This window comes from Notamacropus eugenii, chromosome 5 (assembly GCF_028372415.1).
Source record: "Notamacropus eugenii isolate mMacEug1 chromosome 5, mMacEug1.pri_v2, whole genome shotgun sequence".
NCBI lineage: Eukaryota > Metazoa > Chordata > Mammalia > Diprotodontia > Macropodidae > Notamacropus > Notamacropus eugenii.
In genome coordinates, this window is record NC_092876.1 from 362,143,455 (window position 1) to 362,158,315 (window position 14,861).

At 37.9% G+C, this 14,861-nt stretch overlaps 1 protein-coding gene across 1 annotated transcript; it reads right to left on the reverse strand.

Moving 5' to 3' along the window:
• Nucleotides 1-13,521: 13,521 nt before the first annotated feature.
• On the reverse strand, nt 13,522-14,632 carry CCDC54 (coiled-coil domain containing 54). Its single transcript, XM_072617036.1, is given in 8 exon segments — nt 13,522-13,685; nt 13,688-13,799; nt 13,802-13,878; nt 13,943-13,998; nt 14,000-14,334; nt 14,336-14,400; nt 14,403-14,439; nt 14,441-14,632. Coding segments are annotated over 8 exon segments (966 nt in total). The 3' UTR covers nt 13,522-13,593.
• Nucleotides 14,633-14,861: the final 229 nt, after the last annotated feature.

A 14,861-nucleotide genomic window follows, 5' to 3' on the forward strand; every position in this document is an offset into this window, starting at 1 on the left:
AAGACACCGTGCATTCTGATTACCCCTTCCCTCAATATGCCCTCTCTTCTATCACATCCCTCCATTCCTTTATGCCCACTTTATCTCTTTTATTGTAGGACAAGATAGATTTCTATACCCCATTACCTTGGATTTCTTATTTCTCAGTTGCATGCAAAAACAATTCTCAACATTTGTTCCTAAATTTTTGAGTTCCAACTTCTCTCCCTTCCTCCTTCTCCACACATCCCCACTGTGAAGACAAGCAATTCAATATAGGCTATACATGTGTAGTTATGCAAAAGACTTCTATAATAGTCATGTTGTGAAAGACTAACTATATTTCCCTCCATCCTATCCTGTCCCCAATTTATTCTATTTTCTTTTTTGTCCTTGTCCCTCCTCAGAAGTGTTTACTTCTAATTACCCCCTCCTCCCTTTTGCCCTCCCTTCTATCATTCCTCTCATCTCACTTGTTGCCTCCTCCCCTATTTTCCTGTAGTGTAAGATAGATTTTCATACCAAATTGAGTATGCATGTTATTCCCTCCTTAAGCCAAATGTGATGAGGGTAAGCTTCACTTTTTCCCTTTCACCTCACCCACTTCCCCCTCCATTGAAAAAGTTTTTTCTTGCATGTTTTATGAGATAATTTGCCCCATTCCATTTCTCCTCCCAATATATTCCTTAATTTTATTATTTTAGATATGAATCCCTTCCTATTCCACTCACCCTATGCCCTCTGTCTATATGCATATAATCCCTCCTACTACCCAAATACTGAGAAAAGTCTCAAAAGTTACAAATATTATCTTTCCATGTAGGAATATAAACAGTTCAACTTTAATAAGTCCCTTATGATTTCTCCTTCCTATTTACCTTTCATGCTTCTCTTGATTCTTGTGTTTGAAAGTCAAATTTTCTATTCAGCTCTGGTCTTTTCATCAAGAATGCTTGAAAGTCCTCTATATCATTGAATGACCATTTTCCTGCTGAAGTATTGCTGGGCAGGTGATTCTTGGTTTTAATTCTAGCTCCTTTGACTTCTGAAATATCATATTCCAAGCCCTTTAATCCCCTAATGTAGAAGCTGCTAGATCTTGTGTTATCTTAATTGTATTTCCACAATACTAGAAATATTTCTTTCTGTCTGCTTGCAATATTTTCTCCTTGACTTGGGAAATCTAGCATCTGGCTACAATATTCCTAGGAGTTTTTCTTTTCAGATCTCTTTCAGGAGATGATTGGTGGATTCTTTTAATATTTATTTCACTCTCTGCAGTTTTCCTTAATAATTTCATGAAAGATGATGTCTAGTCCCTTTTTTTCATCATAACTTTCAGGTAGTCCCATAATTTTTAAATTGTCTCTCCTGGATCTATTTTCCAGGTCAGTTTTGTTCCAGAGATATTTCACATTGTCTTCTATTTTTTCATTCTTTTTGTTTTGTTTTATAATTTCTTGGTTTCTCATAAAGTCATTATCTTTCATCTGCTCCATTCTAGTTTTTAAAGAACTGTTTTCTTTAGTGATCTTTGGAACCTCCTTTTCCATTTGGCTAATTCTGCTTTTAAACCATTTTTCTCCTCAATAGCTTTTTGAACCTTTTTTGCCATTTGGGTTAGTCTATTTTTTAAAGGTGTTATTTTCTTTAGCATTTTTTTGGGCCTCCTTTAGCAAACTGTTGACTCTCTTTCCATGATTTTCTTGCATCGCTCACATTTCTCTTCCCAATTTTTCCTCCACCTCTGTTACTTGATTTTCAAAATCTCTTTTGAGCTCTTCCATGGCCTGAGACCAATGCAAATTTATTTTGGAGGTTTAGGATGAAGAAGCCTTGGTTTTGGTGTCTTCCTCTAATGGCATGCTCTGTTCTTCCTCATCTGAAAGGATGGAGGAAAATACCTGTTCACCAAGAAAGTAACCTTCTATTGTCTTATTTTTTCCCTTTTGTGGGCATTTTCCCAGCCAATTACTCAACTTTTGAGTCCTCTGTCAAGTGGAGGGTATACACTGGGGACCTGTAAGTTCTCAGTTCCTCACAACCAAGGGAGAGGAGTTTACTCCTCTCATGACCTGTGCTCTAGTCTGGAAGCAACCATAAGCTTTTCTGCCCAGGATCTGTGAGTAGGGCTCCCTCTCCACAGCCATCTCCAGCTCCACAAGCCAGTGCTTCTCCTCACCCCAGGGCCTCCACTCAGGGCTGAGACCCAGCCCAGGGTCTCAATTCCCCCAGTGTCCTTAGTCTGAGGGCTCCAAAAATGGATGCTACAGCTGTCTGCGACTGGGGCTAGGGCAGGACTCTGCTTTCTTCTCACCCAGGTGAAAGAGCTTTCTCATTGATCTTTGAAGCTATCTCTGGGATTTGTGGGTTGAGGAATCTGGAAACCACAGCTGCTACCTGGAATTCTGCACCCTGAAGCCTGCTCCAGTCCTGTCCCTGTTATGCTGGGCAACCAAGGGCTGTGCTCCATAGGCTGCCCTCTGCTCTGAGCCCAGTGTGATAGACCTTTTCTGTTGGTATCCAGCCTTGGACTGAAAATCTCTTTCACTCTATCATTTTGTGGCTTCAGCTGCTCTAGAACTTGTTTAGGGTCATTTTTATAGGTATTTTATGGGCTTTTGGGGGAGAGCTACAGCAGGCTTGACTTTCTACTCTGCCATCTTGGCTCCGCCCTTGTAGTTATTATCTTTATTGAAAAGCAGCTTGGTTTAATGAACTGAAGGACAGATGAGTCAAGGTTAAGTGTTGTCTCTATTAGAGTTTCGCTGTGTCACCCTGGGCAAGTCATTTACCCCTCAGACTACCCCTAAGACTGTAAATTCCAAAAACTTGTTGGTCTGCATTAGTAGATGCAAATTTTTTACTAGGAGTTCCTTACAGCAAGGAAAGAATAGTTTTTGGGGTTTTTTTTTTTTTGGGAAAAAGTATGTCTATTATTATCATGATACATACTAAAAGTCTCTGAATTGGAAGTCAGAGAAATAGATACTAATGCCACTTCTGCCTTTAGCTAGCTGTATGACTATGGTAAGTCACTACCTCTCTGGGCCTCAGTCTTCTCACCTGTAAAATGAAGGACCTGGATTAGATGATCTCCAAGGTCTCAAACCCTTATATCCTATTAGTCTATGAGGTCATGATATCCCATGATCATTTGGAAAGCTAACCATCATTTAGAACATTGTTTTTGTGGAAAAGCACATTCCTAGATTTAAGCAACAAAATGAAAAATGAACTTTTGGAATATTGCCTGTTGCTAAGTTGAAAGAATATAGAAATAAAAATGCCTTTGAAGACCAAAGAAAATAATTTTGAAAGTTAGAAAAGGCTTTTTTTGCATAGCTTTTTGAAATTGAATTCCATAATTAATATTATACATTTAAAATCTCTTTTGCTAGTTCTTCATCTGTCATGTCAACTAACTGTGACTATCCTCCAATGCTCTATCCTGGGCTCCCTTAATTTTCTTTTTACTTTTACATATATTTGAAATTTTTCCCACACACTGTTCCCTTCTTGTTGAACAATAACAACATCAAAACAAAAAATAAAACCCTTATCATAAACACGTGTAGTCTAGCAAAACAATTTCCAGATTGGCTGTTACAGAGAATGTATGTTTCTGGCAGGAGGTAGGTGTCATGTTTCATTTTCAATGTTCTGGGCTCAAGATTTATCATTGCATTGATCAGGATTCTACAGTCTTTCAAAGCTGTTTTTCTCTATAATGTTGTTGTCACTGTAGAAATGAATCTCCTAGTCCTGCTCACTTTGCTTTACATTAGATCATAAAGATCTTTCCAGTTTCCTCTGAAACTGTCCATTTCATCATTTCTTATGGGGCTGTAACATTCCATTATACTCATATAGGGTATTTTGTTTAGCCATTCCCCAATAGAATAGTCTCTTAGTTTCTAATTTTGGTCTACTATGAATGGAGTTATTAGAAATATTTTTGTACATATAGATCTTTTCCATTTTCATTGATCTCTAGTGGTATGGATGCTTTGAAGTATATGCAAGATTGGGTAATTTGGGGGCCATAGTTCCAAACTGTGTTCCAGAATGTGTTCCAGAATGGCTAGAACCAATTAATTCATAGTTCTACCAACAGTGCCTTGCTGGGCTGGGCAATCTTCTCCTTTCACTCTATACTATCTTACTTGGTGATTTCATTACCTCCCATGGGTTCAATTATCTTTTCAATACAAATGAGTGTCAGATTTTTATATCTAGCCTTAGTCTCTCTCCTGAGTATGTCATACATCTTTAGCTGCCTCTTAGACATCTTGAACTGGATGTCCCATAGGTATTTCAAACTCAACACAAAATAAAATTCATTTTCTTTCTTCTTAAACCGTCTCCTCTTCCAAACTTTCCCATTACTATAGAGATAGCCACCATCCCTCCAATCACTCAGTGTCATCCACAGATCTTCCCATTCATCCAATATAAACCAAATGTTGCTGAATCTTCTTGTTTCTACTTTTACATCTCTCAAATACATTCCCACTTCAACCATCCTAGTACAAGACTTGATTACCTCTCTCTTGGATCATTGTAATAATTTTTGTCCAGAGAAAGAACTGATAAATAGAAGTATGTATAGAATAACTATACACATATACATATATGCACACATACACATACACACATACATATGTATATATACCTATTTGTGTCTAATGGTAGCCATCTCTATGGTAAGGGGAGGGGAATGGAAGCAAAAGAAGGAAAAAAGAAAATTTACATGATAACTTTTTTGTATATTTAGAGGGAATACCAAATTGTACATGGTAAATTTGCAGTTTCATATATAATCATCATTTTATTGTATGCTGTTATGGAAATGCTTGTTTTATTCTGTGAATTGAAAATAAAATGAATTTTTAAAACTAGCCTTTTAATTGGCCTCTCTGGCTTCTAGTCTCTCTCTGTTCCAAACTGTCTTCCACTCAGCTACCCAAATGAATTTGTTAAAATGTAAGTCTGACCATGTCATCCCTCTACTCAATGAACTCTACTAACTCACTATTACCTCTGAAATCGATATCAAGTATTCTGTTTGGCATTTTCAGCCCATCACAACTTGGGCCCTTTCTACCTTTTCAGTATTCTTTCACTGTCTTCCACATACTCTATGATTCACTTTCATTGGCTTATTTGCTGTGCCTGGACACTTCCTATCCTAACTACAGCTGGCTGTCTTTTGCGCTTAGAATGTTCCTAGAAATGTTTTTTAAAAAATTAAAATTTCTTTTAAAAAAAGGTTTTTTTTTAAAATTCCCGAATATATATACTTATTCCCTAAGGTCAAAGCATTTGAGAATTAAAGGTGGGAGGGGAATTTGAGGCCATTTATTCCATCCCCTTCATTTCAAGGATGGGCAATCAATCAAGCCCAGAAAGGTCGAATGATATATGGTATCATTAGTGTGGAAACAGAAGGAAATCACCTTAAAAGTAATTGAATAAAAACCCTTCATTTTACAGATGAGCCAATGAAGGCCCAAAGAGATGAAGAAACATGCCAAGGGCTAGTAAGTGTCTGATGTGAATTTGAACCTCATCTCCCTGATTCCCAGGCTGGCCCTCTACTTGCTACACCATGCTGTTTTCCAATGTACCTTTAGCAAAATGTTTGACTTTTTAACCTCAAAATTAATCACTAAACTAAAATAACAAGGTGGTGTTGGTTTTGAAGCTGAGTCAGGCACTATTGCCAGGTAAGAGAATGGAAGATGTTACAAAGGTAAATGCTTCCAACTAAATTATATTATTCTTCAGTAAATTTAGCTTTTTCACTTTCACCCCCTGACCATGTTTCTTCTTCATCCTTTCTTCTGCTAAAAGGATGGAGAGAAGCTAATGGATATGATAGACTTAAATTGACTAACTCTAGAGAGTCAGTTCTTTGCTGAGACTGAGACTCATAGTAGAGTTAAAATTCAGTCAGCTTTATCACAGCATCTTTAAATTAATATCAGATGGTCTGAGAAACTGTCAGATGGTTTGTAGTTTTTGTGTGTGTTTGTTTAATCTGACATTTTCTTAATCATTTATATGTGGCTCATTAATAGATAACACCAAGGGCATCTTGATTCGATCCTGAAGCTAAAGTCTTGGCTAGAAATGACATTAATTTCAAGCAAACATTTTATTGAAATCTGTAGTAAATATAGCTTAATTGAACAGTTTTCCTTTGCCACATATGAAAATGAATCTCACTGTGTCCTCATCATACTGTAATTTTTTTTTTTACAGCAGATTGGGATTCACTTTAGAGCTATTGTCCCCACCTACATATACCAGATTGTTTACTCTCATTCCACAGCTCAGCACCACAAATATTTGTCACAAAATCACAGAATCTCAGAGTTGGAAGGGACTTCAGGGGTCATCTTTTTTGAACAGGAACCCTTTCCACAACATTTCTGCCTTTACAAGATGAACTTTGTGATCTCCAGAAGCAGTATATTTCATTTCTGTGCAGTTTTAATTTTAAAGAAGTTTTTCTTGGCATCAAGACCAAATGTGAATATTTGTAAGATCTCTCCTTCACTTCCAGTTCTGTCCTCTCAAGCCCAAGCAGAAAAGTCTTATCTTTCCATATGACAGATTTGGAAAATTCTGCTCTGTTTAATTCTGCTGTTATAGATGTGGCATATAGGTTAGATCATCAGAATGAATAGATATCTCCAGAGTATCCTTTACTCACCCTTCTTCAAAATGACATGTTGCTTCCTTCTAGGAGGGGAACAACTGATTGGGGACAGAGGTTGACTACCCCCCTCTTTTCATAGAAAGGGTAACAAGTTAGAATCCTTAAATATTGATGGTTTCAGTCCTATAAATTCAGTAGACTCTGGTATTCAATCTACCTCTTCTATGTTGTATACAACAACTAGATTTATGGAATCATCTCTGTGTGAGTGTGGGACCTGGGACAAATCATGTTGTGCTTTCACCAGCTTTAAACTGATATCAAAGGAAACCTTGAGATGTCACAAAAGGGTTGAATTGAATGGATATCAAGAGCAGCCAGGGGGTGGGATGGAGGACATGGTGAGGTGAAGAAGGTAGAAGGGAAATCTCTGCCATTTTTCCAAAGTGACAGTGGGATGGGATGATTCTTTTTGTATGTGAGTCTTGGTCCAGTTTTGTACTAGCTGAATAACCCCTGGTTCCCAAGGAGGCTGACTCTCTGAGCTATTGCCTGGGCAACAAGTCTCTGGTTGCTATGTCAGCATAGGGCCTTAAAAGATACTGAGACATACTCATCAGATTGGAAAAAAATTGATAAAAAATGGAAAATGTTAATTATTGAAGGGGTATAGGAGGTCAGGCACAATGCTGCAGTCTTGGTGGTACTATGAAATGATCTAAGTGCCCAGGCAAACAATTTGGAATTATACCCATAAAGTCACTTTATTTAGTTAGCCTTTTGATCCAATGATACCCCTACTGGGAATATATCCTCAAGAGGTCAAAGACTGAGGGAAAAATAAATATATTTGTAAATGGTAAGGTGTATTGCATTTTGTCTATGTAAATTATATGAGTACACACGGGTTTATCTAGACTCAGCTTGCATGGAGGTCACAAATAGTTATCTCTAGAGTCTTTTTTGTACAAAGGGAGTCTTTGATTCTAGACAAAAAGAGAGCAAGAGATTGGGGTCAGAGGCTATCCACTCTACTCTCCTGAGAGAAAGGGTCCTGGGCTAGAATTATATCTGTCTCATTCGTTAAATATTGGTAGTCTAGAGGAAATAAATTTTAGTTTCGAATTGAGGTCCTGATCACCATCCCCTTAATGGAGGAGTGCTTCAAACTATACATCTGAGGTTTGACTCACTTCCCACCAAATACCAGTTCCATGATGAACACAGAAAGCAAATAAACCTATTTGCCCAAGATGAGAGCAAACAGAAATCAGAAAAAGTATGCAGATGAGAATATACACTATACAATATAAAGAGTAAATAAGAATTTTCTTATATTGGGAGTGAAATGTCTCAGCTCAACTGAGAGAGAGAGAGAGAGAGAGAGAGAGAGAGGGAGGGAGGGAGGGAGAGAGAGAGAGGGAGGGAGGGAGGGAGGGAGGGAGGGAGGGAGGGAGGGAGAGAGAGAGAGAGAGAGAGAGAGAGAGAGAGAGAGAGAGAGAGAGAGAGAGAGAGAGAGAGAGAGAGAGAAATAGACCCAGATCTCATCTGAGGGAAAATTCCCTGAAGTCTTGAGAGTAGTAGGCTAGACATAAGGACACAAATAAAGTGCTGGTTGCTTTACATGTCAGCCTCTTCGCAGTCTTTTTCTCTGTTCACAACTTGAAGAGAATCTACAACTGCACGTCTTCTCTCTCAAAACTGGAAAGTAGATCACCAAAATCTTTCTTTTTCCAAGCTCTCACCAAGTCTGCCTCTCACACAGACACTAGGCATCTCCATTAATAAAGAAAATCAAATATAAATGGGTTTTGAGGCACAAATTGAGTATTTATAACAGAAATTTTAGTTATAGCAAAGAATTGGAAACAAAGCCCATAAATTGTGGAACTAATGATGGTAAGTGAATGTGAAGAAATATGATAAATTCAGAGAAACTTAAATTCTTTCCTTTATGGGAAGACTTGTATGAACTGAAGAAACGTGGAGTGAATAGAATTAGCACAATTTGCTTGTCTACAATACTGTAAAGGAAAACAATTTTGAAAGGTAACAACTTTTAACAATGTGCTGACCAGTTATGGTGTTGGGAGACTGGTGATGAAGTATACTATCCATTTCTTGACAGAAAGGTGATGGACAAGAGGTACAGAAGGAGATGTACATGGCCACTGTATCAAAATGTTTTGCCTACCTACACATCCTTATTTGTTATAAGATTTTATTTTGTTGAGTAAGGGGAGTTAATGTTTGGTGAGAGAGATTAAAAGAAGAAAAACGGGTTTCAATAGTACGCTTAAAACATTTATAAAAAGAATTTCAGAACAGGTCACAAACTAGAATGATATGCACTTGAAAAACAAACTACAAAACACAAGTTCATGGTCACATATGTAATCTTTGTGAAGTGAAATGTTTATATTTGTTGATGATTATTAAATTGTTAAATTAATCCTTAAAAATGAAATTTAATTTAAAGAAAGAAGTACAGAAGGTGGATAGTCTAGCAAAGGGTTAAGACACTCTCAGATGGGTTGAGTAGAAAGAGTTGTGGCTATGGAATCAGAAGACCTGAGTTTGAATTCTGCCACTTGTGAATTTGGGCAAGTCACTTAACCTACCTTAGTTTCCTCAACTGTATAATTAGGAAGTTGGACTAATTGGCACCTAATGAACCTTTCAGCTTTATATCTACAATCTTATGAAATCACTTCACAGTCTGAGAATTGAGTCTGTTAAGGATTCCCCTACTGGGAAAAAAAAAGCACTCTAGTAGAGAAGGTTTCCTTTAAGAGAGAAATAAGCCAGGCCTCTTAAATAGTCACAAGAATTTTCTGTGTGATCTGAGATCCATCACCTTCCATGGTGAGAGACCCCAACATTTCTCTGTTGAGGAAGCTTCAGTGCCCCCCTATTGTCTTAAATTCCTCTCTTGGGTGTTTAAAGATCTTTATAATCGGAGTCCCATGGTACTTTTCCAGGGTAATTAAACCTGACACCTCTTCAGACTGAATTTCAGCCAACCTGGCCTATACATTGTGTCTAATCTCCTATTGCCTCTGTGGTTTTGTATAGCCTGTCTCCCATTTCTGAAATGTTCATCTTCTTTTTATTTCAGCTTCTTGGAAATCTCTTACTTCTTTTGAGGCTCAGGGCTATTCAAGGGCTATCTCTTTTAAGAGACCATTCCTCATTTCCCTGAATTGTTAGTTTTCCTTCTCTCATAGGACTTTGTATTCATTTGGTATATGTCTTTTTATCTGTCATTTAATTTAATTTAATCTTGTGATTTCCCAGTAGAATGTAAGTTCCTTGAGGATAAAGACTATTTTATTTTTTCTTTGTATCACTAGAGTCTGATATACTTCCTGACACATGATATGTGTTTAATAAATGCGTGTAGAAATTAAAAGAAAGAAAACATGAAGACTAGGCAATAACTGTGATTTGATATACAGACAGCTATAGTTAATAGTATTTATATTGCAATGTTAAGGTTTGCAAAAAGCTCATTTGATCCTCACGATTACCCTGGGAGGTAGGTACAAATATTATATCCATTTTACAGATGAGGAAAATGAGACAGACAGAAGTTAAGTGACTAACGAAGAGTCACACAGCTAGTAAGTATCTAAGGCACTATTGGAATTCAGGTCTTCCTGATTGTATGTTCGGTTCTCTATCCAGTGCTTCATCTAGCTTCCTCTGACAGTGATAAACTCTTAATTTGTCACAAACTTTATTAATACAATTGATTAAATTTTATACACAATTAGAAATGAAGACATTTTTTACACAGTAAGTCTTCATTCATTCAATAGTACTAGAGGTTCCCAAACTTATTTGGCCTACCATCCCCTTTTCAAAAAAAATTACTCAGAACTCACTGGAAATCTATTTTCTTTAACCTTTTAATTTTTTTGAAACTTCTGTCATTTCAGTTTTTTAAAAATAACTCATCTTAAATTTAATAATTTATTATAAATTTGTAGGATTTTTCTGCATTGAAATTTTGATGATCTAATATTATAGCCTGTAACCATGTGGTATCATATTGCAAACAAGCAATCACATGCACATATTCCTGCCAATGCATGCTGAACTTACCACAGTGCATGACAGGTTCACCTGCCAATACTTGCTTGTTAAGATCTGTTGGTGGACTTGGCCACTAATTGGTTATTACTTGCATTTCGTGTGCTTATTTGGAAAATAATGTAATCACTATGACTTTAACTCTGTTACACAACAGATGAAACATGTACAAATGGTTTTTCAAAATTTTCTTCTTTTCTTATGGTTGCACTGCCCCCTTATTTTTATTCAACGTCCCCCAATTGCACCTGAAGCTACTATCACCCCACTGGATCATTCCAGTGCCCTCTAGGGGAACGTATAGCCCAGTTTGGGAACTTATAAATAGTACCTACTGTATTGTAAGGTGTCAACTATGTAAGAGTGGCAGCTAGATGGAAAAGTGGATAGAGTGGGTGGCCTGGAGTCAGGAAGACTCATCTTCCTGAGTTTAAATCTGCCATAGCTAGGATTTTGACTTTAAGCTTACTTTGCTTTTCTCACGTGCTTAGGCATTTAGAAGCCTTAACAATTTAAAGTTCTGTTAAGGTAGTATGAGCTTGATATCATAAATTTAATTTTAAAAAGAGTGCCAAGAAACAGGTAGGAAACTAGTTGTTCTTTCTTTTGAGGACCTCTATCTACTGAAAGGACACCTTTTTGCTATCCCAAGCAACACGATCAACGTATCATATTGATTTGTCTCTTATTCCCCTATCTGGTTTCTATTCGTATTTGAAAATAGGGTAGTAACTGGATCTTTTCCTCAATTTTCTTTGCAAGTTCTTCATCCAGATCACATTAATAAACTCTGGATATCTCTCAAGCGTCTGTGTTAGACTCCTGTCTCTTTTCCCTCAATGCTATTCACTTGGTGATCTCATCTGTTACCATGGTTCAATGATCACCTTTATGCATATGATTCCATATCTATATATCCAGCCCTAGTCTCACCTGATCTACAGTCCTGGGTTGCCAACTGCCTTTTGAAAATCTCAGACTGGATATCCTATAGTCATCTTAAACTCAAAATGACCAAAAGAACTCATTACTTTTCCCCTCAAATCCTCCCTTCTTCCAAACTTTTCTGTGTGGTGTCCAAGGCACCACAATCCTCTTAGTAACCCAGACTTGCCACCTCAGTGTCATCATCCTTGACTACTCTCTCATACTTACTCTACACATCCAACTAGTTGCCAAAACTTGACATTTCTACCTCTATGACATTTTTCACGTACATCTCCTTTATTTCCACTAAGCTCTCTACCTGGTGCAGGCTCTTTTCACCTTATGTCTGGAGTACTGAAAAGTCTTCTGGTTGGTCTCCTTGCCTTAAGTCTCTCCCCACTCCAGTTCATTCTACTTTTCCTGAAGAGTAGGTCTGTATGTGTCACCCCTATTCAATAATTTCACTGGCTCTCTATTACCTCCAGGATCAAATATAAAATGCTCTCTTTGACCTTTAAAGCCCTTCACAACTTGGCCCCTTCCTATCGTTCCAGTTTTCTTACCCCTTACTATATTCCTGATACTGTATGATCTAGCAATACCTGCCACCTGTGTTCTGGCTGCTTCTCATTTGAAGCAATCTCCATTTCCTCAGTGCTTTTCTTTTACACTGGCTAGCCCTCATGCTTGGAATGTTCTCCTCTGTCACTTCCACCTACAGCTTCCCTGGTTGCCTTCAAGACTTGGAACAAATCTTAATTTCTGCAAGGTCTTGTCCAGTCTTCCTTTTCCTTCTCCCTACAATTACTAGTACCTTCCCTCCGTGATTATCTTCCAACCAATCTGTACATATTTTGCACATCAATGTCCAAATATTGTTTCTTCCATTAGAATGTTAACTCCCTGAGGGTGAGGGACTGTGTTTTTACTTATCTTTTTATTCCTAGCAATTAGAAGGATGCCTGGAACATAGTCAGTGCTTAACAAATACTTGTTGACTAATTTGTGATTAAACTACTATTAGGAACCCCATGATGAGAAGACTCGCTTTACCAGTTATAACATTAGAGAGCTGTCTAGAACATTGGGAGGTTAAGTGACTTGTCCAGGGTCATACAGTCAGTATGTGTTAGATGCTGGATTTGAACTCAAGTCTTCCTAGCTCTGAAGCTTTCTTTCTACTACTCTACACTATCTTTCTTGGGTTAGAAGTGAGCCAAGGAGATGTAATGAGGGTAGGGTGATCAGAACTTCACCTTTGGCACTGAAATTTAACAGTCATTGACAACCTATTCCTTCAACAGCATAAAAACAATTGAGCTTAGGACCTAGTTAGCAAGAATACTTGAAATAGGAAGATACACAGTTTGCATGACTCTTTCCTACCAACCTTATCCCAATCCTCAAGTAGACATTTTGGCTGAATCCTGCTCTGCTCCCCTTCCCCTAGGCAGCAGCACCTCCAGTAGAGGTGTGGGATGTTTTGGGATCTCTATCTCTCTTGCTCAAGGGGGTGTCCCTAGGTCTTGCCCTACCATGGGGCAATGTGCCCTAGGTTCTCCATCTCCCATCCCTGGATGGAATTTTTCTTTAAATATTGATTTGAACACTCTTTCCTGCTGTTTGTCCTGAGTGCATTTTTTGATACTTTCCTGGTGCAAGAAATTGCTAGTTCTGGGGTCTGACAAATCCCCACAAAATGTCGCTATCAGCATCACTAGGAAATGGATCATGACAGAACAGTTGGAGCCCATGCGTGAACTTTCTGTTCCTATTCAGAAACTTAGCAGAGCCCTGACTCAAAAAAGGAACGTTTCACAAAGCAGGTCCCTGCTGCCAAATAGACAAGTGACTACCTGGGGCAACCAAGATACATTTATTTCATGTCAGTCAAAATCATGAGATAATAGACTCTCAAAAACACTCTACATTCTAGTTACTTGTTCTTTTGCAGAATGAAAAGAGCAGTAGAGGTAATATAAAGCAGATAGGCATAGAGTAGTCAGGCATGTGAAAGGCCAGCAAATGGATAATGTCTTTGGGCTATGAGCTGGGGCTTTCCAGGGAAGACTGCTGGACTAGTAAGGACCCATTGGATGAATTCTTCCAGTTTAGTAGCACTGAGAAAAAAAATCTCCACTTCCCTCCATGGACAAAAGTGAGTTTGAGCCATGTACTGAAGCCTGGATAAATAAATAAATAGATAGATAGATAGATAGATAGATAGATAGATAGATAGATAGATAAATAAATAAATAAATAAATATATTTGAACTCTCTTTAAGCTCCATACTGAGTTTCCTTGACTGTTTTCCTTCAAGTTTTTATCATCTGGGAGTCAGCTTTTCATCTTGGTGGGGTATAGATTCTGACATGTCGTGGACTTTCTCTAGTTCTGCTGTGGCCACCTGTGAACTTTGTTGAATTGTAGGTTCCATGACGTTGTAGATTAGTTCCACTATTTCTCTGCTCTTCTCTTTATCAGAAATCTCCACACAGTGTAAGGTAGAGCACGCATTCTGAGCTTCAAGATCTGTAGCTATCTTCTTCAAAACTGTGACATCTTCTTTTATTAAGAGAAGATCATCAGCCATTTTGGATTGCCTGTCTTCATTAGTACACACTCTGGTTTCTATCCCTTCCATCTGCTTCTGGTAAGTGTCAATTTCTTTCCTGGATGGTGGACATAGTGGTAACGATGTTGGTCAATTGACTCAAAAGGACATCTTGGAAGTTTTAATGTCTTGAAACATTAAGGTTAAAGGTAAATTCATTTTTTTTATCTCCGCTAAAGGCATCTATGGGATGACCCTTAGTTACCTTAGATAGCACTCTTACTGAAGTCCAGGGCTAAACCTTGTAATTCTGAACATTATTTTAAAAATATTATTGTGCTGAATAGTTATTTGTGGTCCACATGTGCCCAGCTGCAGTTTTTGTCCTTTTGATCAAAAGTCAAAGCATTTTTCATAGTAAAATAAGGTGAATGTGGTTGAGGTACAAGAGGGGAAGTTAGGGGAAGGGAAGGAACTAAATCAAAAACACAGGGGAAAACAATGCTGGAAAAAAGTAGTAGATTTTCCCCTCACAATTTGTTGGATAGCTTCCATGCACACCAGCTAGAAGGCTTTAGCACGAAGAACACCAGAGGTAATGTTAAAGGATGTTGCCTTGCTGTCTTCTCTAAGCTCAA